Here is a 25,217-nt window from a genome sequence, read left to right as displayed (position 1 = left end):
GAGTCAAACATGACTTAGTGACTAAACCACCACAACTAATTGCAAAGGACATGAATTTGAAACCTAGATCTGTAGGGCTATCAAACCTTGCCTCATTGCTGTTCATGTTGCCTTTTTTCAAGTTGAACTAGTAGAGAAAGGTGATGATAGCCCCAGTTCTCTGAGCACAAAGAGACTTCTGTTTCCCATTCTTCCCAGGATGAGTTTTATTGCAAAGTCCAGGAATTAGACAAGGCAGCTGACACAGAGGCAACCAACCTAGGAGGTACAGAATATACTCAGTAATAGAGTAAGTAATCAGTAAACTGGAAAGACAAGCACACACACGAGACATGAGAGTACTGCAGCACTCAGTTCAGTTCAGTCGCTCAGTCATGTCTGACTCTGCGACCCCATGGACTGCAACACGCCAGGCTCCGCTATCCATCACCAACTCCCGGAGCTTGCTCAAACTCATGTCCATCGAATTGGTGATGCCATCCAACCATCTCATCTTCTTTCATCCTGTCTTCAGTCTTTCCCAGTATCAGGGTCTTTTCCCGTGAGTCAATTCTCCACATCAGGTGGCTAAAGTATTGGAACTTCAGCTTCAACATCAGTCCTTCCAATGAATATTCAGGACTGATTTCCTTTAGGATTGACTGGTTTGATCTCTTTATAGTCCAAGGGACTCTCAAGAGTCTTCTCCAACACCAAAGTTCAAAAGCATCAATTCTTTGGCACTTAGCTTTCTTTATTGCCCAACTCTCCCATCCATACATGACTACTGAAAGACCATAGCTTTGACTAGACAGACCTTTGTTGGCAAAGTGATGTCTCTGCAGTTATTTATTGCAGCATTATTTGGAAACAAATGATAAATAGTCAAAGGACTATTATATTGCAGTTAGTTACATTGATCTAGACCTACACGTATTAACACAGGCAAATCTCAAACCACTGAATGGAAAACTAGGTAAAGAAGGATACTGGGGTATAATGTTATTTACATAGTTTTAAGACATTCATAACAAAGATCTGAAACAGTATAACAAACAGCAGCCATCTGTTTGCAACAGGCTGTTACGTAGGCATCCAAGTGTCCATAGGCTAGACTGCCCAGTTCTGTCTGCGCCGAGCCAGTAAAAGATGAGGAGCGGGCACCGACTGAATCAAAGCATCTACTGTCTACAACTCTCCTAGAAAACCGCACTGCTGATGTTTCTGAAACCACACTCAAAGTGTGGTTTCTTGGGTTGCTTAGTTAAAACGCAGGGTGTATATTCAAGACCTCCTCAGACTTCTTGTGACTATATGAGGTCTTGAAGATCAGACTGGGACCTTTTGGAAGACTTGCTTTAAGTGGGTATCATTTTGAAGAGTTTCCTTATGTGGTTTTTAAATGCAACTGATGCTAGCATTCTTTTTGGCATTTTTACACTTTTTGTCAAAGGTTTACAAAGAACACTCAGCGCCCTCAGGAGCTCAGTGGTGCCTCCCCACACCACCCCAGTCTACAGTCAATGCTGTTGTTCCCAGTCTTCCCTGTGGCCTCTGGTTTTCTTGTCAAAAAGTGATCAAGCTCTCACACATCTCCGTGGGCAAAAAGCATCACAGAAAAGATTGCAAAGTATTTAGAAACTCCCAAAATTCATTCATTAATTTAAAAAAATGTTTGAGTAGCTCGTTGGTCCCAGGGCTGGTGTCAGCCCTGAGAAGCTGAGGTGAGCAAAATCAAACCGGTTGCTGCCTTGTGGAGGAGACTCAAATGATTACAAAGTGAAATGACAACTGTGACAGTCAGCCAGAGACCACATGAAGTACATCAGACCCAGACAGGCATTCAGGGAAAGAACCTCTCAGGAGATCATGTTCAAGCTGAGATCAGATACAAAAAGTGCTAACTGGTGTGTGTGTCTGTGTGTGTGTGTGTGTAACTCTGGTCCAGAAGGAACCTTGGAACCAGGCCCTGTGGTGGGACGAGGGCCTGGGACTGGAGAATGTGGTGTGGTTGAGGGGAGCTAGCAGCTGCAGAGAGGGTCTGCTAGGGAAGGAGGTGTGAGGTGATGGAATTCACTTCCAAAAAGCTTGGGCGGGAGTGCTGAAAGGAGATTTGGGGAGAGAGTTAAAAATCTATGATGATAGATCAGGCAATTGTAAAAAAGAAAATGAAATGTGAGAATTTAAAACTTTCAGCACTTCTGCCTTATAGATTCAACTCTATTATTAAGCTTTATATTTTCATAAGTTTCATAACTTTGTGTTAAGTGAGTTTTAAATTACAGATTCAATCCTAGAGTATAGGATTTGATATTGAAGTAACTCCATTTTACTTAGGTATTCAATGAATAAACTGCTTTCTACTAAAGTTGTGTTAATCCCATTTAGATTAGAATAAGAGTATTTAAGTACATGTAAATCTGTCTACTATTTTCCCTCTTGTGAAAACATTCTGATTTCTTCTAAATATATGTATCAGGGTGCTGGAAAATAGCAATTATTTGTAAAAGTATTAGGAAAATACTGAAACAGATATGATATTAAAAAATACCAAGTAATCTCTTTAAAGGTAGATATCTGTGGTTTGAGTGAATAATTGAGATGTTAAACGGCCAAATGAGCCAATAAAAGGGGATCAGGTTAGAACTTTCTTTGCAAAGAAGTTAATAAATCTTTGACAATGTCTATGTTTTTATTAAATAACTAAACAGAAGCTTTCTTTCCTACTTACTTAATTTATTAAAAATCCTGGACTTTAAGTTGTGTTCTGTGTTATTCATGGAGATGCAAATCTGTTTGGTTTACTTTAATTCAAGTAATTTTCTCTAGTTTCTGCTAAAATTAAGATTACAGCTAAGATGCTTTGAGATCTTTCATATAACCAAATGGAAATATGATTTTAAACCACCAAGAACACTGAATTTAAATGATACAATTTAAAAACTTTGGGTTTAAACTTTGGGTTTGCATTACTGTTGGTAAAATGACCCTTCCTTTCTTACATGCATCTGCTCAGTGTGCTTAGCCTGTGGTCATACTTCTGGCCCTAGAGAAATGTGCAGAGAATTTGAAGATAGCCAATGCTCATTAAAGCATATTTATACTAGCCAGAAAGTAAGAAATAACCTCAACCCCAAGGAATGGTTAAGGAGATGGTTAAATTGTTTCAGCCACATGATAGAGTATAGTAACCATACAAAGTATGTATGAAACTTGCACATGGGGAAAAGTGTTTATGATATGAGAACAGGATATTGGATTACAAGCAATATGATGAACTATATAAAATTGCATAGAAAAAAGTATCGATAGTGTGTAATTCTGAATTGTAGAAGTGCTTTTGACTTTAGAGTATGATTTCTTTTATATGCAGGGATAATTTTTTTTTTTATAAGAGCCTACAATGGACCTTGTTTTAGGTGATCATAGCTTTCTTTTTACTTTGGCTCAGAGATAGGTGAATTGACAATTACTTGAAAGCATCTCTAACTGACAAGATAAAGGTGGGTGCAATCTTTGTGCACCTCCTTGGTCACGACCTCTGCGTGGGGGCGAGGCAGGTGAGGGTGTCCCAGGAAGCAGTCCAGAGCTCCTGCATCAGCTGCTTCTCTGGTTTTCCTTTGGTTTGGAGAACATACCATCAGGGTCTGCTTGGACTGGACGGTGAACATGAATCTTCCCCCAAATCGTGTGACTGGAATGCAGATGTTGAAGAAGCAACTTCTATAGAAAACTGCTTATGATATTCTTAAGAAAGTTCTATATAGAGCTTAATTCTGGAGGAAAACTGACCTGTTATAGTAAAGTTTTCACTTTTTCATATTTTCAAATGACTGTTCTGTCTTCAAGTCTGTAAGAAAAAAATTGAAAGAAGTAATGGTTGATTTAAATATCAGTTAATGTGCAGTTAAATAAACTGGACTCCAAAACTATCAACAAAAAATGTACCTTACTTTCCTGTAATTACTAGAACAGTTTTGTACAGGAAAAATTCAGTATATAGAAAACCTGAATGTTAAATGATTCTCATTTGAGTCAGACGCTTGTGCAGATGCACAATTTAAGGCGAATAAAGGCAGTGCCTGCTCTTCCAATGGCAGAATGCTGCTTCGCATCAAAAGCATGAAGACATTCTCCTGGAACAACTGCCTGCCTGCTTCCCTGAAGCAGGACAGGTGTTCAGATGCTGCACCCAAGCGGGAGCCAGGAGAATGTGGAACAGTAGTTTGGGGGTTCATGGACTCCCCTACTCACAGCAGGAACACAAGTTTAGGGTGTTTACCAAATCCCCTGAAATCCACAGCAAGAGCCCTGTGTTAGGAACCCCTGGCCCAGCAAAAGCAATAAGCACAGATCTAGCCAAACAGATTTAGACCTATTCAGGTACCTTTTTTAATTTAAAAGGCATTAACTGACCTCTCAGGAGAAGGCAAAGGCAACCCACTCCAGTACTCTTGCCTGGAAAATCCCATGGATGCAGGAGCCTGGTGGGCTGCCGTCTATGGGGTCGCACAGAGTCGGACACGACTGAAGTGACTTCGCGGCAGCAGCAGCAACTGACCTCTCATGCTGCTTTAGAAAATGGCTGTATGTGCATCAGAAAGGTGAGGTTTTGATATCTACTTGTCCATTTAACTTGATGCCTAACCTAAGATGGGTTCTGACCAAACTTGAAACAGCCCGCTGGAGTCTGGGTGGTGACAGGAAGGGACCACGTTCCTGGCCGCCAGCCCCCTCAGGGCAGCGCGCTGAGGACGTGGTGCTCGGCACCTGCAGGGAGGACAGCATTCCAGGGCAGGTGGGTCTGTCTGAGGCAGTCCCCCCACCCGGGTAGAGCCAAGTATTCTGCAGACAGCTGGAGTGCGCGCCCCCAGACCTGCAGCTCATGTGTCCAGGACAGATTCCAGTGATCTTTTCCACCAGAACAGCAGATGCAGAAATTTATAAATAAGTCATTGACAGTGAACTCGCTCTGATTCAGCAAGGTAAGCACAGGTGATCTGCCAGCTGACTCAGGATAACAACTGACAGAGAAATGAAAGTGAGGAAAACAACAGCATCTACCTGTTCAGCTAAAATTAGAGCGTGCTCACAGAAGCAGAATATTATGTCAGTGAAACATGCTTGAGTATCTCAATAAAATAAGGCTTGTGTCTCCAGGTATGTTACACAGACAACACATTCAGTCTGAGACCTGAAGCTAAGCATTTATCTACATCTTCAAGATGAAGTGCAGAAAAAACAAAGACGCTAATTCGAAAAGATACATGTACCCAATGTTCACTGCAACATTATTTATAGTTGCCAAGATAGGGAAGCAACCCAAGTGTCCAACGGATGACTGGATAAAGAAGATGCGGTGTGTATGTACCATGGAGTACTACTCAGTCATGAAAAAGAACGAAAATCTGCCATTGGCAGCAACGCGCATAGACTTGGAGGGCATTATGCTAAGTGAAATAAGTCACACAGAGGAAGACAAATATACGTTATAACTTGTATGTGTGAAATCTAAAAAACATAACAAACTAATGAATATACAGACTCACAGATCCAGAGAACAAATGATTGGGGAGAGGGGAGCAGGGGAGAGGCAGTTAGGATTAGGTAATTTGGAGGTACAAATTATTATATAACATAAGCTACAAAAATACATTGTAGCTTGGGGAATGTAGCCAATATTTTATAATAACTATGAATGGAGTTTAACCTTTAAAAATTGTGAGTCACTACATTGTACACATTACATGAACACCTGTACATATAATAGTGTACATCAAATACAATAAAAAACTTCAATAAAAATAAAATGAAAGTGAAAGATAAAATAGTAAAAAAAAAAAAAAGAAGTCAAAATTCCACCGGAAAAGAAATGCCTGCATTCTGGGGGGGGCGGGGTGGCACCCTCAGGAAGAGCTCGTAAACCAGGGGGAGAGCCTAATGCATCTATGTCTTCTTTAAATGGTTCCGTGAATGTACTGTCTCAAACAGAAGCCACTAGTCATCATTCCCGATCTCTCACTCATCGTGACTTGTGTTTTGATTGAAGGCTAATTTGACCGATGAGGGTGAAAAGTACTTTAATAAAATCCACTTTTTAAATGGTGGTTTTTCCTTTAAATGTGCACTTTTTAAGGAACAATGAGAGAGTGTTTCTGTTCTACTTAGAAAAGAGCATTTGTGAATTTTTAAAATCCTAAAGGTTTTCATGCAGTGCAGAAGCAGTAGTTCCCCTAGTGAACAAATACGGGGTAAAGGTTCAAGAGGAAAGCAGAGGACATGTGACATGTGAACATTAGTGCCCTAATAAGGCCTCACCTGTGTTTCTGAGCAGGACTGTCAATCCCGGCTTGGGCCATCAAGTCATTCACGTTCTTCTGCAAGTCTTCAATGCGACCCCCCATTTCTTCCAGTACAAGGTCAAGGAGAGCAGAACATGGGACACGAGCATCTAGGTCGGTCCCTCAAAGACTGATGAAAATGCCCCGTGGTGCACATGAAAGGAGGGAGTTGAAGGCACAAACAGCTTCAGGTCAGTGCTCACTAACCGTGTCCTGCGGGCTTGGAACTGCCATTAATCCTCGCACTGTGTGCCCAGTTCTGAAAACTTGGCTCCCTTTCTTTGCACATAAATTCTAGGCTGTGAGCTTGTCTGGTATATTTAATTGTGTTTTAACCAAAGTCTAATCAGCATGTATATATGATGAAAATTACCTCTGTTTAAAACAATTTCCTACTGTTTCTTTTTATCATGTTCAAGAATCTTCTTTTCCCTGTTGGGCCCCATCTGCAGGATCAAAAGTTGCAAGTAAAGGGTTCCCTCAGCAAATGATGCACACACATTTTAAGGCAGGAGTTTAATTGTGTGATGTGAATTCACCTGGGGAAGTCTTAGGGCAAGTGTCCCTTTTTCTGGGTTTTCTTAAACCAGAAACAAACACTCTACCTAACTTTGATTGAATTCATGTCTTACCAGATAGTCAGCTGCTGAAGTTACAAAGCAAACCAAGGCCAGGAGAGTCATTATAAAGATCCCTAGGTTGAAGACCTTCTCAGTGCTTGTGCAGGGTTTAGACGGTTTGAGGGAGTACAAACGCTACTGAGCAGACCATCCAGATTTAGTTAAGCCTGCTGGAAAAGCCCACTGGATAGTATGTACTTTATGTATGTCCTGTGTTTTACCCCTGCCTTACATAAACACCCTGCATTGCTGGTCAAGCTGGAAGTATTACCTTCAGGTGGTAATTAATACATCAGGATGCTTTGTAAAAGCACAGATGAAAACACCAGGAAGCTCAGGGTCAGTAATTATCCACCAACAGCAGGAAACAACAAGATAGTCCACAACAGTTCAACAGTCCAAAATCACTGCAATATTTGTTATGAAATAGAAAAGGATATTTCTGAGGTTTAATGTTGCTGTCAGAGCTTGAAAATGTTCTTGAAGTTCCTGAAATAGATTTTCTGCCTGAAAAATTGAACAGGACACATGAATATATATTTACTTGTGATGCAGAGCATTCTAAGAACCATGGAAGGGGAACCATCCCTAAAAACAGTTAGTTGATTTCTTGTTTGATGCTAATTTTTTTACATTGAAGTACAGTTGGTTTACAATGTCATGCCAATCTCTGCTATACAGCTGAGTGAGTCAGCTATACATGTACATATATTATTTTTTAATATTATTTTCCATTATGGTTTGTCCTAGGATATTGAATATAGTTCCTTGTGCTGTATATTAGGACCTTGTTTATCCATTCTAAATGTAATAGTTTGCATCTACCAACCCCAGACTCGCACCTCATCCCTCCCTCTACCCTTGGCAATCACAAGCCTGTTCTCTATGTCTATGAGACTATTTGTTTTGTAGATAGGTTCATCTGTGTCATATTTTAGATTCTACATATAAGTGATATCATATGATGTCTTTCTTTCTCTGTCCGACTTACTTCACTTAGTATGATCATCTCTAGACCCATCCATGTTGCTGCAAATGGCATTAGTTCATTCTTTTTTATGGTTGAGTAGTATTCCATTACATACATATACATACCACATCTTATTTATCCATTCATCTGTCAATGGATATTTAGATTGTTTCTATGTGTTTTGGCTTTTGTGAATAATGCCGTGAAGATAGGGGCTCATGTATCTTTTTAAATTATAGTTTTGTCTGAATACATGCCCCAGGTGGGCTTGCTGGATCATATGGTAATTCTGTTTTTACTGTTCTAGGAACCTCCAGTACTGTTTTTCACAGAGGGTGCACCTTACAGTTAGTTGATTCCTGACAGGGTGAGAAGGCTTTCCCAAGCAAAGGATAAAGAAAATCAACCAACAGGTTCAACCAACAGCTGGAACAGTGACAGCCCAACCGTAACTAAGCAAGCAAGCCTGACCCGTACCACCCATCATCCACAACGATTAACTCAAAGCCATCAGACATTTAAATACAAGCAACAAACTGTCAGACGTCCAGAAGATAGCATAGGAGAAAATCTCTAACCTCGGCTTCTCAAAGAATTCTTAAAGAGTTTTGCTAGGGTCCCCAGAGCACACCGCGTGGGCGCACGCCGCCCCTACACTCGTGGGTGCTTGTTCGCCGGGACTGGGTTTGCAGAAACCTGTTAGGGAGCCAAACCGGAACACCATCCCTGTGACTGACGGCGGGCACACTCAAGCTGCCCCGAGTTTCCAGGTGGAAGTCTCACCCGGTCCAGGACACACTCCCTCCTCCCACAGTGTTATCTCCGCTTTAGAGCCGAGGCGGGTCTCCCGCTGGACTCTGCTTTCCTGTGTGGAGCAGGCCCTCTGTCTGGAGCGCTTCCCGGCGGTCAATCAGATTTTTTTTTTTTTTTTTGGTCAGAAAAACGTGGATTCAACTGTGTACACCTAACCAAATCTTCATAATGAGATTACCGGCCCTGGGCCATCTCATCTCTGGCACTGCAGCTCCTTCTGCAAATGGGAAGCAGCTGGGGGTGGGTGGGGGTGGTGGCGCTTCGCGGGCTGGGTGAGGGGCGAGGGGATCCAGCCTCGGGGGCAAGGCGTCCATCCCGGAGGGGCGCTCAGGGCGGGAGGGTCCCCACTCACCGCGTCCCGCAGTGCGCGCCCGCCGGCTGCTTCGGGGCCCGGTGCGTCCATGTCTGCGGCCGGCAGGCCCGGGTTGCAGGCGCGCCGGCAGGTCCCGGGTCGGCCGCTCCTCGGGGTCCGCTCCGCCGCCCTGGGTTCCCGGCGGCGGTGGCCCGGGACGCGCAGATTAAGACCCGAGAGGCACGCGGGTGGCGGCCTGGGCGGGGCGGGACCTCGGCGGACAGGCCTGTCCCAGCTCCACTGTTTGTTTTACTTTCATCGTTTCAGAGCCCAGAGTGAACACGATCTTTTAATGATCATCCTGGCAGAGAATGCACAGCATAGAAATTTCCGTTTTACCTGCTTCTAAGCTCACGGTGTGGTGGTATCAGGTACCACCGCGTTGCTGTGTGACCACGACCGCCATCCACTCCCTGAGCCTTCTCCTCGTCTCAAAGCCAGGCTCTGCGCCTGGGGACACCTCCCCAGCTCCCCAGCCCCTGGCACTCGCCCTTCCATCCTGGAGGCTGGGTGGGGGGTGCGGGGGCGGGGATGGAGTCCAGCAGCAGCCCACGTTCGCACTAAGGTCCTGGGCTTCGTGATCTTCCACCCAGGAGACTCTCCTCTCCCTGAACATCTGCCATTTCTGCCCCCAACTTTAAGATTAAGAATAGTTTTGTTCTGGGAATTCCCTGGTGGTTCAGTGATTAGGACTCCAAGCTCTCACTGCCAAGGGCCCAGATTCAATCCCTGGTCAGGGAACTAAGATCCCACAAGCCTCCTAGGGTGGCCAAAAAAAAAAAAAAAAAGAAAAGAAAAGAAAGACTAGTCCTGTCCTGTGACCAACAAAGAATGGCCAACACTTGAGTCTCTGCTCTGATTTTTTGAGGATCTGGAAGGAAGGCATCACTGCTGCCTTCTCTCCCTCTGTGCCCTGCAGGCCTGTCTGGATCATGGCTCGGGGGCATTTCATGGGTGATGGTCCAGGACCCTGTGCTTGGCAAGTACCTGCTTTGTTTACACATCTGCACCTCTCTGTGGGCAGGGCTGTGTCTGTATGGGCGCCCCAGCACCCCAGGGGTCTTGGCCAAGTGACCACACAGGGGCGCCTGGCTGCTGGATGTGTGCTGAAGCACAGCCTTTCGTGCAAAGAAACCCAACATCCTCTTTCGTCAGGAGAATGCAAATCAAGACCACCAGGGGAGCCACTTCACACCCACTGTGATGGCCCAAGTCAAAGGAATAAATGACAGGTGTGGGCAAGGAGTGGCAGAGTCTGAGTATCACACCCAAGTGGGAAGGTGCTGTGGTGCAGCCAGTCTGGCAGGTCCATAAAAAGTTGACATAAAGTTACCAGACAACCTCAGTTCTGTCTCTAGGTATGTGCTCGAGGGAAAAGACAGCACATATCCACACAAAAACCTGTACAGAAAAGTTTATAGCAGCATTATTGACTATTAATGATAGTCAACAGGTGGAAATAGCCAGATGTCCACCAACAGACAAATGGATAAACAAAATGTGGTCCTGCCTCAGGATGGAGTACAATTCAGGCATAAGAAGGAATAAAGCCCTGACCCATGACACAGCATGGATGAACCTGGGGAGCATGATGCTCAGTGAGAAGCTAGTCATGGGAGGATGAGTGGTTAGACTCCATTCACAGGACAGGTCTAGACTGGCAGATCCATAAAGACAGGAAGTGGAGTGGGAAGGGGAGAGATTGCATCATAGTTAAGGGGTTTCTTTCTTTCTTCAACTGTAATCTCTGTGGTTCAGTGGAAACCTACTCAGAAACTCTCTGATAACCCCGAGAACCCAATCTCTAGCGGAGAAATGGGCTCTGACATTCTCTATCTAGCACCTAGACTCCTTAAAGTGAAAGTGAAAGTGAAGTCGCTCAGTCGTATCCAACTCTTTGCCACCCCATGGATTGCAGCCTCCCATGCTCCTCAGTCCATGGGGTTTTCCAGGCGAGAGTACTGGAGTGGGTTGACATTCCCTTCTCCAGAGGATCTTCCTGACCCAGGGATAGAACCCGGATCTCCCGCATTTTAAGACTGTCTGAGCCACCGGGGAAGCCCTAAGAAGGGGTCAGATTCTTAGTTCTGCCTTTCTGGAACACAAATTCACTAATACGGAAATGAGAATCACTCAGCAAAACGCATTTGGCTAAGGATATTAAATCCCAGGTACTTGGTTCAGGGGGGAAATTCTCTAATGAAGCTGATCTTGCAAATCAACAACAGGAGAGTATTCAAGTGTGCTGTGAAGCAGCAGAAACTAGACAATGCTTCACCGGTGCAAAGACAGGCTGGGGAAGAAAACAGAGTCTAGGTAAGAAGTACACAGGGCTTCCCTGATCGCTCAGTGGTAAAGAATCTACCTGCGATGCAGGAGACCTAGGTTCGATCCCTGGGTTAGGGAGATCCCCTGGAGAAGGGAATGGCTACCCACTCCAGTATTCTTGCCTGGACAATCCCATTGACAGAGGAGCCTGGTGGGCTACAATCCATGGGGTCATAAAGAGTTGGATGACTGAGAGACTAACACTTTCACTCACAAGAAGTACACAATGGAATCAAAGACACAGACCACAAGAACAGCAGCTAAATATGAAACAAAACTTTAAATCAGAAAGCTAGAATTTTAACTCTGAGAGATGAGAACATTGGTGTGACTGATGAGACCCAACCACTAAGGCTGAAGAAGCTAAAGTTGAACGGTTCTATGAAGACCTACAAAAGACCTTCTAGAACTAACACCAAAAAAAGATGTCCTTTTTATCACAGGGGACTGGAATGCAAAAGTAGGAAATCAAGAGATACCTGGAGTAACAGGCAAGTTTGGCCTTGGAGTACAAAATGAAGAAGGGCAAAGGCTAGGAGAGTTTTGCCAAGACAACTCACTGGTCATAGCAAACACCCTCTTCCAACAACACAAGGGATGACTCTACACATGAACCTCACCAGTTGGTCAATAGTGAAATCAGATTGATTATATTCTTTGCAGCCAAAGATGGAGAAGCTCTATACATTCGGCAAAAACAAGACCAGGAGCTGACTGTGGCTCAGATCATGACCTCCTTATTCCTAAATTCAGACTTAAATTGAAGAAAGTAGGGAAAACCTCTAGACTATTCAGATATGATCTAAATCAAATCCCTTACAGTTATACAGTGGAAGTGACAAATAGATTCAAGGGATTAGATCTGATAGAGTGCCTGAAGAACTATGGATGGAGGTTCATAACACTGTACAGGAGGTGGTGATCAAAACCATCCCCAAGAAGAAGAAATGCAAAAAGGCAAAATGGTTGTCTGAGGAGGCCTTACAAATAGCTGAGAAAAGAAGACAAGCAAAAGGCAAAGGAGAAAAGGAAAGATATATCTATCTGAATGCAGAGTTCCAAAGAATAGCAAGGAGGGATAAGAAAGCCTTCCTAAGTGATCAATACAAAGAAATAGAGGAAAACAATGGAATAGAAAGACTAGAGATCTCCTCAAGAAAATTAGAGATTCCAAGGGAATATTTCATGCAAAGATGAACACAATAAAGGACAGAAATGGTAAAGACCTAACAGGAGCAAAAGATATTAAGAAGAGGTGGCAAGAATACACAAAAGAACTATACAAAAAAAGATCTTAATGACCCAGATAACCATGATGGTGTATCACTTACCTAAAGCCAGACATCCTAAAGTGTGAAGTCCAGTGGGCATTAGGAATTATCACTATGAACAAAGCTAGTGGAGGTGACAGAATTCCAGCTGAGCTATTTCAAACCCTAAAAGATGATGCTGTGAAAGTGCTGCACTCAATATGTCAGCAAATTTGGAAAACTCAGCAGTGGCCACAGGACTGGAAAAGGTCCGTTTTCATTCCAATCCCGAAGAAAGGCAATGCCAAAGAATGTTCAAACTACCACACAATTGTAGTCATCTCACACATTAGTAAAGTAATGCTCAAAATTCTCCAAGTCAGGTTTCAACAGTATGTGAACCAAGAACTTCCAGATGTTCAAGCTGGATTTAGAAAAGGGAGGGAACCAGAGATCAAGTTGCCAACATCCTCTGGATCATAGAAAAAGCAAGAAATTTCAGAAAAACATCTACTTCTGCTTTATTGATTACGCTAAAGCCTTTGACTGTGTGGATCACAACGAACTGGAAAAGTCTTCAAGAGATGGGAATACCAGACCACCTTACCCTGCCTCCTGAGAAATCTGTATGCAGGTCAAAAAGCAACAGTTAGAACCAGACATGGAACAATGGACTGGTTCCAAATTGGGAAAGGAATGGTTCTACATTAAGCCTACATCAAGGCTGTATATTGTCACCCTGCCTATTTAACTTATATGCAGAGTACATCATGCAAAATGCCGGACTGGATGAAGTACAAGCTGGAATCAAGATTGCCAGGAGAAATATCAATAACCTCAGATATGCAGATGACACCACCCTTATGGCAGAAAGCAAAGAGAAACTAAAGATCCTCTTGATGAAAGTGAAAGAGGAGAGTGAAAAAGCTGGCTTAAAACTCAACATTCAATAAAAGAAGATCGTGGCATCTGGTCCCATCACTTCATGGCAAATAGATGGGGAAACAAAGGAAACAGTGACAGACTTTATTTTTCTGGGCTCCCAAATGACTGCCCATGGTGACTGCAGCCATGAAATTAAAAGACACTTGCTCTTTGGAAGAAAAGTTATGACCAACCTAGACAGCATATTAAAAAGCAGAGACATTACTTTGCCGACAAAGGTCCATAGAATCAAAACTATGGTTTTTCCATTAGTCATGTATGGATGTGAGCACTGGACCACAAAGAAAACTGAGCGCCGAAGAATTGATGTTTTTGAACTGTGGTGTTGGAGAAGACTCTTGAGAGTTCCTTGGACTGCAAGGAAATCAAGCCAGTCAATCCTAAAGGAAACCAGTCCTGAATATTCATTGGAAGGACTGATGTTGAAGCTGAAACTCCAGTACTTTGGCCATGAACTGACTTTGGCAAAGAACTGACTCACTGGAAAAGATCCTGATGCTGGGAAAGACTGAAGGTAGAAGAGGGGGACGACAGAGGATGAGATGGTTGGATGGCATTACCCACTTGATGGACACGAGTTTGAGGAAGCTCAGGGAGTTGGTGATGGACAGGGAAGCTTGGCGTGCTGCAGTCCATGGGGTCACAAAGAGTCAGACACGACTGAGCGACTGAACGAACTGTACTGGATGTAAGAGGAAGTTCTATCCCTGAAGCATGAAGGCCAGCGGAAGCGCCCAGATGCCCCTCTGAGTCCATGTGAATGGCTTAATTTCTAAGGCCTTCAATCTAAGATGCTGCTGACTTTAAGATGCATCTTTATTGCCAAAAAGGGAGAAATGCTGCCAATTCGCCGTGCTGTTTTTTATTTTATATTCATTAAAAGAGCTCTTTTATAGTTATTGATGCTGGGTGATGGATACATGGAGTTCACTGTGCTACAATCTCTACTCTTGTGTATGTTCGAAATTCTCACTTAAAAATTCTGTAAGAAAAGAAGAGTTCTTTTAGGGTACTTATTTGGATATACAGATTTTTTGAAACTTCCTATTTTATACTTAGGTATAGCGATTAACAATGTGATAGTTTCAGGTTAACAGGGAAGAGACTCACTTATACATATACCTGTTCTCCCCCAAACTCCCCTCCCATCCAGGCTGCCACATAACATCAAGCAGAGTTCCATGTGCCATACAGAAGGTCCTTGTTGGTTATCCATTTTAAATATATCGGTGGATACACAGATTTTGAGCATAGAAAATTTTTTTTGCTTCCTTTTATTGGTTGTTGCAATATCTCATAATTTTAACTTATTTTTTTAAAAGTATTTCCTTTATTTATTTATTTGGCTGTGCCAGGTCTTAGTTGCGCCATGTGGGATCTAGTTCTCTGACCAAGGATTGAACCCAGGCCTTATGCGTTGGGACTGCAGAGTCTTAGCCACTGGACCACCAGGGAAGTCCCTTAACTTCTATTTTTAATGCAACATAAGCACCTATTTTTTAACCCACTAATTATTTATTATGCAATTCTGGCCCTGTTTATAGTTAGTGCCTTTCCCAGAAGCAATTAACCTGAATCATGAGGACTTCCTGTCTACGTTGTGAATTTTGAAACAGTGGTTCTCAGAGCTGGCTGTGCGAAAGAGCCACGCCAGGAGGCTGCCTAGACTCAGCCCTGTAACATCTGTCAGCTCCCTGGGGGTGGGGGTGGGGGTGGTGGAATGCCTTCCAGGGGTTTCTTTGCGTGAACAAGTGGTCAAACCTGCAGAATGAAGACTTAAGAAAACAGAAAAGGGGGAAGTGGCTTAAGCCTCCCACAGGTAGAAAGGGTCTGCATTTTCTCAAACTTGGACCAAGATCAATATCCTACTGCCAGTTTGTTTAGAACTTGAAACAAGATAGATTTTTGAAAGATTCTTTCTTTTGCCTGCTCAAAACGGACTTTGATTTCTCCCCCAGGCCTCGCGCTGACCCTTGGGGCGGCGGCAGGACCCGGTCTACGCGGCCACCCGCTGCAGAACAGGCGGAGCCGGGCCACGTGAGCCGGTGGCCCAGAAGTGGCTTTGCCAGGCAACTGTTTCCTAACCTGGCCGACCCCAGACTTCGCCCGGGTCCCGCCCCACCTTGCCCGCTCGCTGGCGCGCACTAGGACCCCGCGGAAACGTTCCCGCCGCCTGGTGTGGGCGGGGCTACGTATTGTGACGTCACTCAGAGGCGGGGCCCGGTGTGCGGACCGACGGACTGACAGCGGACAGACTGCCGGAATCGGGCCTCAGGGGTGAGCCGGAAGGGGTACGCGGAGCACGTGGACGCGGGGGCCGCGCCAAGTCTGCCTGGCCTGCGGCTGGGGTGCGGGGCTGCCCCGGCGGCGCGTCCACCTGGGCCGGACCTCCCTCTCCTGGCTCTCTGATCCCCAGGCTGTGCGACGCCCCACCCCGGGAACCGAGCCCCCACCCCGACGGCAAATCCCCCTGCCGGCCCCGGGCTGGCGGCCCGCGCCTCGGTTCTCCCGCGGAGCCCCGGGTGCGCGCCCCAGGAGGGGTCGTGCCCCGCGCGCGAGCCGGCGGTGCACCCTGGGCGCGCCTGGGCCTCGGGCCATGCGCGGGGCGCGGCTCCCCCGGGCTAGGCGGCCCGGCAGAGTCCTTACTTCTTTTCCTCTCTCCAGGCCCGCTGCGGAGGATGGTCCCGGGCGGCGGCGGCACGTGGGGGTGACAGCGCGCGCCGGGAGCGCGGAGGGCGAGCGGGCCGGGTGGACGTCAGTCATCCGCCGGGCCGCCGGGCGAGCGGGATGGAAGCGGAAGGCTTGGGTTGGCTTCTGGTCCCGCTGCACCAGCTGGTTTCCTGGGGCGCAGCCGGGGCCATGGTCTTCGGAGGCGTGGTGCCATACATCCCGCAGTACCGGGACATCCGGCGGACTCAGAACGCCGAGGGCTTCTCCACCTACGTGTGTCTGGTGCTCCTGGTGGCCAACATCTTACGGATACTCTTCTGGTAGGTGGGGTGCCCCGCGCCGATGGCCTTCTCTTGTCTGTGTGAGGCCAGTGGGTGGAAGTGTCTGTACTTCCTGAGAAGGAGCTGTGAAACGATGAGACTATTTCCCAGGGAAAATGGTGGGAATGGAGTGGAGAATTCACACAGTCTCAGATCTGCGTCTTCATTTCGTATGGCTCCTACCTTCACAAGATACCCAGGGCCTTCTCTGTGGGGCTGCCTCTAGGACAGGGTCCCTGCCCTCAGGCATTTGCGTGCCATTTGGGGGGCAGTGGAGAGAAAAGGAAGGGAGTTCATGAATACCAGTGACCGAAGGCGGTCAGCAGGAAGGACAAAGCACTGGCCAGTGAAAGCTGTCAGGAGGCGCGTCTGAGCCGGAAAGGAAGCAGTGTTCTGGGCGTCTGCCTTGAAGGGCTGCCTTTCCTGCCTTCTCTGTTGTGTGTGGGATTTTATGTTGTTGTTTTTTAATAGTAAGTCAATTTTCTGGCTAGTACTTAATGGATTGTCTTTTCTTGCTCCTCCCAGTCAGCTTCCTCTTACTGGCATTTGCATTCTGGTAAGGAGCGGGATGTTATTTTAACAGCTGTTGAAGCCAGATCTAACTGGGAAGGTGCATTTTCAGTGGAAATGAGAAGAGGTCTCGAAGCCTCCTGATTTCAGTAAAACCTGGGACTGTCCTTCCTTCACGGGGTCCCAGGCCCTCTGTCAGCGCAGACAGTAAGGGCAGCTAGTACCAAGCTGCTGGCTTCTGAGTGCTGCTTCTGGCTCCTATTGACTTTTGGGTCACTGTTGGAGAAATCGAGCTTTCTTTCTAATTAATTTTAAGCCAGCCTTACTGAGGTAGGATTTACATTAAAGAAAAGTGCAATCACACGTGTGCATTTTGATGAGTTTTGGCTGATGTCCCCTCCACAGTCATCAGGGTGTGAGTCCCGGGGTCCAGAAATTCTCAGCTCCTTCACCTTCTGACCACCTGGCCCCAGGCAGCCCTTGGGCACTCTCACTGTGTTTTTTTGCTCAGTGTGGTGTTTTAAAATGTGAGCTGGTGAGTGACCCCTTCTTCCAGGAGAATTTGTCAGACTGTGAGCCCTGCCTTTGGGCCAGTCTACTTCTAAAGGAGGGGTCAGAGGTCACTTATCTTTTAACTTGTTGAAAAACTGCATTTTGAAGACTCTTCCTTTCTGCTTGGCTGAGGTTAGCACTCTCACTGCAGCAAGACGCCCCCCTTCCCTCTCTCGGCTGCCTGCTGCTGGGTCTGAGGGGCACAGAAGCAGGCCCCAGATTGCTGTCACGCTGGAGCTCCAGCCCAGGCTCAGCCCAGCCAAGGTCCCCCAGCTTGGGAGCCGCACTTCCTTTAGGCGGCAGCAGGTCTTCTTCAAACAGAGGAGGATTGAGCTGCCTCAACTGGCTGGGGTCACTTCAGGGTTTCAGTGGCTGCCCTGTGAACCCACAGGATTGCCTTCAGCCAGGATCCCAGAAGCCTGTGAGATCCTAGGGAAGAAGGAAGGGCTGGCAAGGGGCGCTGGTCTCTGCTCCAGCGTCACTCTGACCTGGTAGTGTGCTTTCTCTATACTTCACTCCTGGCAGTACTTCGTAGTTCATGTGGTTAAGCCCAGCAGACAGGCCAGGCTCCGCCTACAACTTGTAATGAGTGTGTGCGTCTCTGCCCACCTGGTCCCAAGGTCCCTCTGTTCTGAGGGCAATGCCTGTGACCCATTTCCTTCCTTTCTCTGCAGCCTCCAAAGCACCTACTCCTGGGTCCTCTCCAGGCTTCATAGGTTAACAGAGTCCCCTCCAGTCTTCATAGGTTAGCAGCCCATTTCATTTAACAGGTTTCTGAGGGTTTCTCATGAACCAGACCCTGGGCGGATGCTGTAGGGTTAAAGCTTTAGCAGCAGTGCTGTACAGATGCACACATGGGTTCTGGGTGGTGGGGAGGGACAGAGCTCAGGCCAGGGGCTCCAGGTGGGATGGAGCCGGGTCTGTGTAAGGACAGTGGTGGACATAGAGGAAGGGACGAGCGTAGTTCCCGAGAGCTTGCCGGGAAGGCCTAGAAACTCTCGTCTGCCTGGGAACCCTCTGAGAAATTTCTAGCATGAGGCATGTGAGTGGCTTTGCAGGCCTGTTGGAGGCTGACCAAGCTACATAAACCCCAGGTTTCTGAAAGTCACGAGACTAATGCTTTCATTATTATGATTCTTCCCATCCTTTTGCAGAACCAGCATTCAGCAGATCATGCACAGTGCTGATGGACAGGACTTGGCATTTGTGTTGTTAGAAGCCAGAAGGACTAAGTGATTTTTGCAGAGAAGGGAGGGAGAGGCCCAGAGTGCAGGGATGGTGCTGCAGGGCCTCTGACCCAGGGCCTGATTCATCTGGGAGCTAGTTCTCCAGTCACATCCCTGTCTGATCAGATTGTTACACTGTACCAGAACTGTGGTGACATTGTATTGGAGATGTAGTAAAATTGTATCCAAGACTCCAGGACACTGTATCAGTGGGGTAGTGGCAATCTGCTATTTGGGCAGAAGGCAGTCTGGTGGGGGCAAGAAATAGATACCAGCTTCTCTTCCACTTGAGCTTTTCTCTGGGGCTTTGAAGGCGCATCAGAGGTGTTCCTGGTGGAAACTTTTCTCAAGCTCTGTGAAACTTTGCACATTTTCTGCAGTGTGTGTCTCCCTGGGAGCGACAGGTGTGTGCTGCACCCTGGGGGGATGTGCTTGGACCAGCTCCCCTGAGCCGGGCTCTCCCATCATCTGCATGAGAGGCTGTGCCCACCTCACTCTCAAGGCAGGAGAGGAGAAAGGGCTCTCTGACAACATGCCAGCACAGATTGCAAGGGTTAAAAGGAGAAGTTTAACCCACCTGATGAGTACAACATAGGGTCTATTTTAATGAGCTTTTAAAAATTACTAATGATGTTGAACTTTGTTTTGTTGCTTGTATATCTTTTGTGGGAAGTTGAGCTTTTTGAAATTTTGTGTCTTGTTTAGCTTGTCTTCACCCTAAAAGCAGTTAAATATTCACCTCTGCCACCACCCATACTTCACTGTAAATATCTCTTTCTTTACTGTAAATATTGAATTCACCTAGATTTGATTTTTTGGTGTGTGGTAGAAGGTAAAGCACAAACCTTCATTTTTTCCCCAGTTTTTCTAGTCACTCATTGTTTCTGTTGAACAATTTAAAAAATGGAAGTGGCATTTATTACACAATGGCCCAAATCCCATGTCTTCAGTCTTGTAACTAACTAGAAGTGAAACACTAGACCGAAGTGTTTATTGTGATGCCCACCTGCTGCAGTGCCCCCAGTCTAATATAGACCTTTCTGTGTCTCCTCTTCTGGATTATCTATGGGTCAGTCAGCCCCTGGGGTCAGCTAGGTGGGGGCTAGTTCCTGGAACTGGCTAGAAATATCCTCAAACAGCCATAGTGCTTGTGGGTCTAACACTTTACAGAAGAGACGAAGCCCGGAGGCAGTGGGTCGCAGCCTGAGGGCCGGGGTGGCATGGTGGCCAGAGCCAGCCTGTGTGGAAGAATGCATGTGGCCCCAGCAGCGGCAGTGCTTGGTGACCGCCTCCTTGAAGGGGATGTGGGGGGTGGGGGCGGGGAGGTGGGCCATTGTCTGCCTGTCGCCTGGTTTCCAGGTTCAGTTGGAGGGCCGTCCAGGGCCTCTCGACTCTGATGGTTGGTACCAGCTCAGGTTTGGGAAACTGCTCCTAGTGGACTCTCTGCCCCAGAATAGCTAAGTAAGGACTGGGACCTGGGCGTGACCAGGCCTCACCTTGGGGTGATGGGTTTGCAGGCTTACAGTGGGCTGGATCGAATGTCTCAGCCCCCGTGGTTCTCTTGGCCACATTTGAGACCCCCAGCTGGTATGTGGAGGGCAGTGCTGTGATCACCCCTTGGGGACTGGGGTCTTCTAATGGGCCCACTGGTGCTGGTCACTGGACTGTGGCTCTGGCCTTCAGGAACTTTTGGCTGAGTTGGTAAAATGCTCAACACAAAAGTCAGCAGGAAGGCCTGGGGTCTTGTAGCTGGGTGGGCTGGGGCTGGGAGAAGAGGGGGACATGGGGCTTCAGTGGGCGTCTGCCAGGCCCACATCCATACCCTTGCTGCCTTTGCCTCTTCCCTTGTGAGGGGTGGGGGCCTGGTGCCCTGCTGTGCTCACACTTCAGACTGTGCTGGCCTGGAGACCTCCTCTCTGCAGGCAGGGGGCGGGGCTACTCTTGGTCCCGACTCTGGGATGCATCTTCCTGGGGAGGCAGGTGGTCTAGAGCCTGGGTGTCTCACCTGGTGGCAGCAGCATCTCTGCAGGAGGGTGATGGATGGGTCTGGCTGGGCTTTTCGGGGGTGGGCGATGTGCAGGAGGCCCAGTCACAGTCAGTTTGAGGCCTTGGGAGGGTCCCAGCAATTCCTGGGGAGGGATGTGTGGCATGTCTCACTCCTGCACATGATCCCAGGCGTTTGTGGAGACCCGGGGTCTGGCTGTCCAGTACTGGTCTGGGCCCTCCCACCCCAGCGCTGACCGACCAGCACACGGGGCTCTGCCCGGTGCCTCCCTGATGCCACGGCGTGTTCCCCCGCAGGTTCGGGAGGCGCTTTGAGTCGCCACTGCTCTGGCAGAGTGTCGTCATGATCCTGACCATGCTGCTTATGCTGAAGCTCTGTACCGAGGTCCGCGTGGCCAACGAGCTGAACCTGAAACGCCGGGTCTTTTCAGGTGGGTGACTGGCAGCTCTGGGGAGAAAGCCCAGTAACTCCAGGAGGGGCACTCAGCCGGAGCTCCTGGGGAGAGACTGGGCTGCCTTCGTCCAGTGGCCTCCGGGCAGTCACTGTCTCGCCAAGTGGCGCTGGCATCTGTCATGGCAGCCGCATTCTCCAGTGACTGACTCGACAACATATCCATGAAGCTGGGACTTGGGCAAGTGATCAACTCTTCTTAACGTACCCTTGGCTGTGGCCGTGGTCCCACTGGACCCTCATCAGGCAGGAGGTGGTACTGCTGGTCTGTTTCTGGCTTGATCAGGCTGGAGACAGACGTTCCCTGCAGAGGCGGGTTTATCTCTGACCTTCTGTGTGGCTTGTGCTCTAAACACAGCCTCTCCATTTTTGTCTTCCTCCTGAGTCAACTGGGATCAGTTATGTACCTTGTTAAACATTCACCTGGCGTCATGCTTTGTGGGCTTTGAATGGGCACACAGGGTCGATGAGTTCAGGTTGGTGAATCCCACGCTCAATCCACGTGCATTTTTTGGCAGCTTAGAAAATAGAAGATGATGCTGCTGGTTTTGCCTTTTCCTTTGACAGTGTTCATTCCAAGCTGATGTTCTGTGTTTGACCAAGTGGGCTGGTGGGCTTCTCTCTGCAGGGGGTTTGGTGTTGTACTTGTTTTGTCTAATGACTGAATCTAAGACAGTTCTCGCTTTATTTCATCTGAGGCTGTGTGTGTTCAGTCTCAGTTGCTGTTTAGAGAAGGGTATTCTCTGGAGTTTGTTTAATTTAGGGACTTCTGTGGATTGCGCTCCTACCCTGCTCTTTTTTTTTTCTTGATAGTTATTTTCTTTCCCTTTGAGCAAATCATTTCCTCTTGTGTAGCTTCTGTTTTTACTGTGAGTCTATGTAGAAGATGGGTCGGCCTTCAGCTCCAGTGAGTAGCCTGGACCACTGAGTGTCGCTTAGGCTGTAAAGGTGATCAGCACTGCCTGTTTCTGCTGCTTCTCCCCATCACGCCGTCCTCCCTGCTGTGATTGGGAGCACTCACCGGAGGTGGTGCTGACCGTGCTGCTGTGGGTGCCCGGGAAGAAGGGCTCCTGTATCGCAGATTCCTCACCAGGGAGTAGCTGCAGCTTAGTTTCCTCTGAGACAAGAGCGTCTGTGATCTGTGCCCCTTGAACCTCGCCTGTAAGGGGTGCAGGATCTCACGGCCAGCTGCGGAGCGGGCCGTGTGGGTGGCCAGCGCATTCGTCCTCACTGGGTGGGGGAGGCTGGGAGACATCGGGGCCCTGGTGGCTTAGTGCCCTGAGCCTTGGGCTCTGTAGCAGTGACCTTGTTGGAAACCGTGTGTGGGCCATGACAACGCAGGTGCAGCAGGCGTGGGGGCCCCCGCATCATGCAGCGAACTCGGAATTTAACACTTAATGGCAGCTCGCCAGTGTCGGCCGGCGTGCTAGTGGGCGCCCTCGGCTCTGGGGGAGTGGAGGGCTGTGGCTCCTGATCCCTGGGCCCAGCACGGCCTCAGGGAGGGTTGTTTCCTAACCTTTGCCCACACCAGCTAAGTGTTTGAGAATTCAGTACTCGAATCCAGGGTGATATTTTTGTGTCTGCTGTTTAAGAGATACCTAGGTCTCCGCGTCCTCCTAGGGAAGCCTTTAATGAGTGCGTGGGTTTATTTCCTCTCATCTGCCAGAAGCGGGCTGTGAAAAAGCCAAGTGGTTTGGGTCGGGACGCTCTGGAGCCCATGGGCCTCTGTCCTGTGCTTTCCCCACCCCGTGGCCCCCTCCACCTGGCAGGTGGCCAGCTTCCGCTTCCGCAGTGTGTCAGCCAGGGCTGCGAGGGTGCCTTCGACCCCAGGAGGCAGACTTCCAGGGAAACTGACTGTGCACGTTAAAATAACTCAGGAGCAGAGTCTGAGGAGCCCAGCTTCAGCTATAGGATGGTCAGGCAGCCTGCAAAAAAGCTCAAATGTTTTCCAGCCATCTTTTATAAAAGTTTTCAGTTCTGAAGATCACCCATTCAACTTGAAAGTTATGATTAAAGAAACATTACTGGTATTAAGGAAAAAAAGAAGGTTACTTAGAAAAATAAATATCTAATTTGTTATCTGATGAGTGATACCTGCTCACTAGACATTTTGGGGGAGCTGGACACAACACAAAACTCAAACGCTTTCCACCCCACTACCCAGAGGTGACTGACTGCTTTGAACATTTTGGTGTTTTTCCCAGGTTTTTCTTTTTCAGTCTCCTATCACAAGATTGGGATCATTTTCAAAATTAGGATCAAATGTTTTAAAACCTCATTCCACAGAAGCTTTTCAGTGCCCTTGTGTGCAGTGGAGGCAGGACCTAGGGGTGTGGGTTCCCCTTTCAGGATGTCCAGAATGGGGCGGCATTCACGGAGGCCACGTGTTTCAGGGAGAAATTGGCTGGAGACGCTAATATGCACCTGCTGTTTAACTGTGAACCAGGAGTGGAGTGTGGTGTCTGTCTTGACAGTGCTGTGTTTTCCTTTTTCACTTTTTATTGTGGAGAATTTCAAACATGTAGAAGTGGGAGCAGAGAAGGCAATGGCACCCCACTCCAGTACTCTTGCCTGGAAAATCCCATGGATGGAGGAGCCTGGTGGGCTGCGGTCGTGGGGTCGCTAAGAGTCAGACACGACTGAGCGACTTCACTTTCACTTTTCACTTTCATGCACTGGAGAAGGAAAGGGCAACCCACTCCAGTGTTCTTGCCTGGAGAATCCCAGGGATGGGGAGCCTGGTGGGCTGCCGTCTATGGGGTCACATAGAGTCGGACACGACTGAAGCAACTTAGCAGCAGCAGTAGCAGCAGCAAGTGGGAGAGCAGCATATGGCGCTCTGTGTGGGACCATGACAGCCTCTGACCGTTTTCCAGAGCCTGTGCACATCCTCTTCCTGCAGTTTCTGAAGCAAATCCTCAGTACAGGCCATTTGTAGGTGGTATGTAATGTGTCTCTAAAAGATAAGACTTTTAAGAAGCATGACACAATATCATCATCCCATAAGAAGTCAATTCTTCCTTATTATCAAACTACCATCTGTATGAGTTTCCAACTGTCTCTTGTGTTTCCTAAGTGTTTGGTCAGTTTGTTTCCTTAGATCAAGATCCGGTTATGGGCCATACACTGTAATTGGTCTGTGTCTTTTTGTTGTTGCAGTTTGTCTTCTTAATCTATTTGGGGGTGCATGCTAAGCCCCTTCAGTCACATTTGACTCTTTGTGACCTCATGGACGGTAACCTGTCAGGCTCCTCTCTCCATGGGATTCTCCAGGCCAGGATACTGGAGTGTATTGCCATGCCCTCCTCCAGGGAATCTTCCTGACCTAGGGATGGAACCCCAGTCTCATATCTCCTGCATTGGCAGGTGTGTTCTTTACCACTAGTGCCACCTGGGAAGCCCTTTTATTCTATGGTTCTGCCTAAATCCCCCTTTGTCCTTGGAACTCACCTGTTGTTTGTTCTACGTTGTGCACTCCGTGCCCAGCATGGGGTCAGCGGACCGGCAGCAGCACTTGGAGCGTCAGGGCTGCAAGATCTGCACAGACTCAGGCTGCTGAAGCAGGGCCATGTGGGCTGCCCTGTGAAGAACATTCTGCAAGGTAATTCGATCCAGGTCCGCCCTTTAGATTCTGCAGGGCTGTCGTGCTCTTCCTCCAGGAGGCATGCTGGGCAACTGGTCTCTCTGGATGGTGGCAGCCATGGGGGCCCAGGGCCCAGACCCGACAGTCTGTCCTGGCTGCCCAGCACCCCACTCTGCTGTCCTGCTCGTCTAGGGGTACTTCCCCTTGACTGCTACTCAGCCTTCCCACAGTTTGATTTATAAAGGAGAAGCAGGTGAATGCTTGCTTGTTGTTCAGTTACTAAGTCAGGTCCGACTCTGCAAC

The 25,217-nt window shown here is 47.7% G+C and overlaps 2 protein-coding genes and 1 long non-coding RNA gene across 8 annotated transcripts in view; 2 read left to right on the top strand and 1 right to left on the bottom strand.

Moving 5' to 3' along the window:
• Positions 1-176: 176 nt before the first annotated feature.
• HSBP1L1 (heat shock factor binding protein 1 like 1) lies at positions 177-9,796 on the bottom strand. Of its 2 annotated transcripts, XM_070453019.1 has the most exons (5): positions 9,076-9,796; positions 7,381-7,447; positions 6,298-6,391; positions 4,396-4,564; positions 177-3,829 (listed from the first exon to the last, which is right to left on the bottom strand). In XM_070453019.1, exons 1-4 carry the CDS (start codon positions 9,124-9,126, stop codon positions 4,399-4,401), a joined length of 378 nt encoding a protein of 125 aa, XP_070309120.1. In that variant the 5' UTR covers positions 9,127-9,796; the 3' UTR covers positions 177-3,829; positions 4,396-4,398. The 2 variants fall into 2 exon arrangements, 1 of the variants encoding a protein (XP_070309120.1); XR_011482791.1 differs by lacking the exons at positions 4,396-4,564; positions 7,381-7,447; positions 9,076-9,796 and having other exon boundaries at positions 6,298-6,388.
• On the top strand, positions 4,505-8,919 carry LOC139030413 (uncharacterized). Its single transcript, XR_011482794.1, has 3 exons — positions 4,505-4,583; positions 6,314-6,511; positions 8,218-8,919. It is a non-coding gene; the product is annotated as an uncharacterized lncRNA (long non-coding RNA).
• Positions 9,797-15,820: 6,024 nt separating the features above from the next.
• The window catches only part of SLC66A2 (solute carrier family 66 member 2), a 41,779-nt gene continuing 32,382 nt past the window's right edge, over positions 15,821-25,217 (top strand). For 2 of the 5 annotated variants that reach the window (XR_011482790.1, XR_011482789.1), the window contains exons 1-4: positions 15,821-15,889; positions 16,263-16,588; positions 21,178-21,311; positions 24,818-24,932. Coding sequence is in view for 3 of the 5 variants with exons in the window: in XM_070453016.1 (XP_070309117.1) it covers positions 16,386-16,588; positions 21,178-21,311; positions 24,818-24,932 (452 nt within the window). In the remaining 2 variants the exon portion in view is untranslated. The remainder of the gene's footprint in view (positions 15,890-16,262; positions 16,589-21,177; positions 21,312-24,817; positions 24,933-25,217) is intronic. The other 3 variants (XM_070453016.1, XM_020875611.2, XM_020875612.2) reach the window with 3 other exon arrangements.

The sequence above is a fragment of the Odocoileus virginianus genome, chromosome 22 (assembly GCF_023699985.2).
Source record: "Odocoileus virginianus isolate 20LAN1187 ecotype Illinois chromosome 22, Ovbor_1.2, whole genome shotgun sequence".
NCBI lineage: Eukaryota > Metazoa > Chordata > Mammalia > Artiodactyla > Cervidae > Odocoileus > Odocoileus virginianus.
This window is presented reverse-complemented; position numbering and strand designations above follow the sequence as displayed.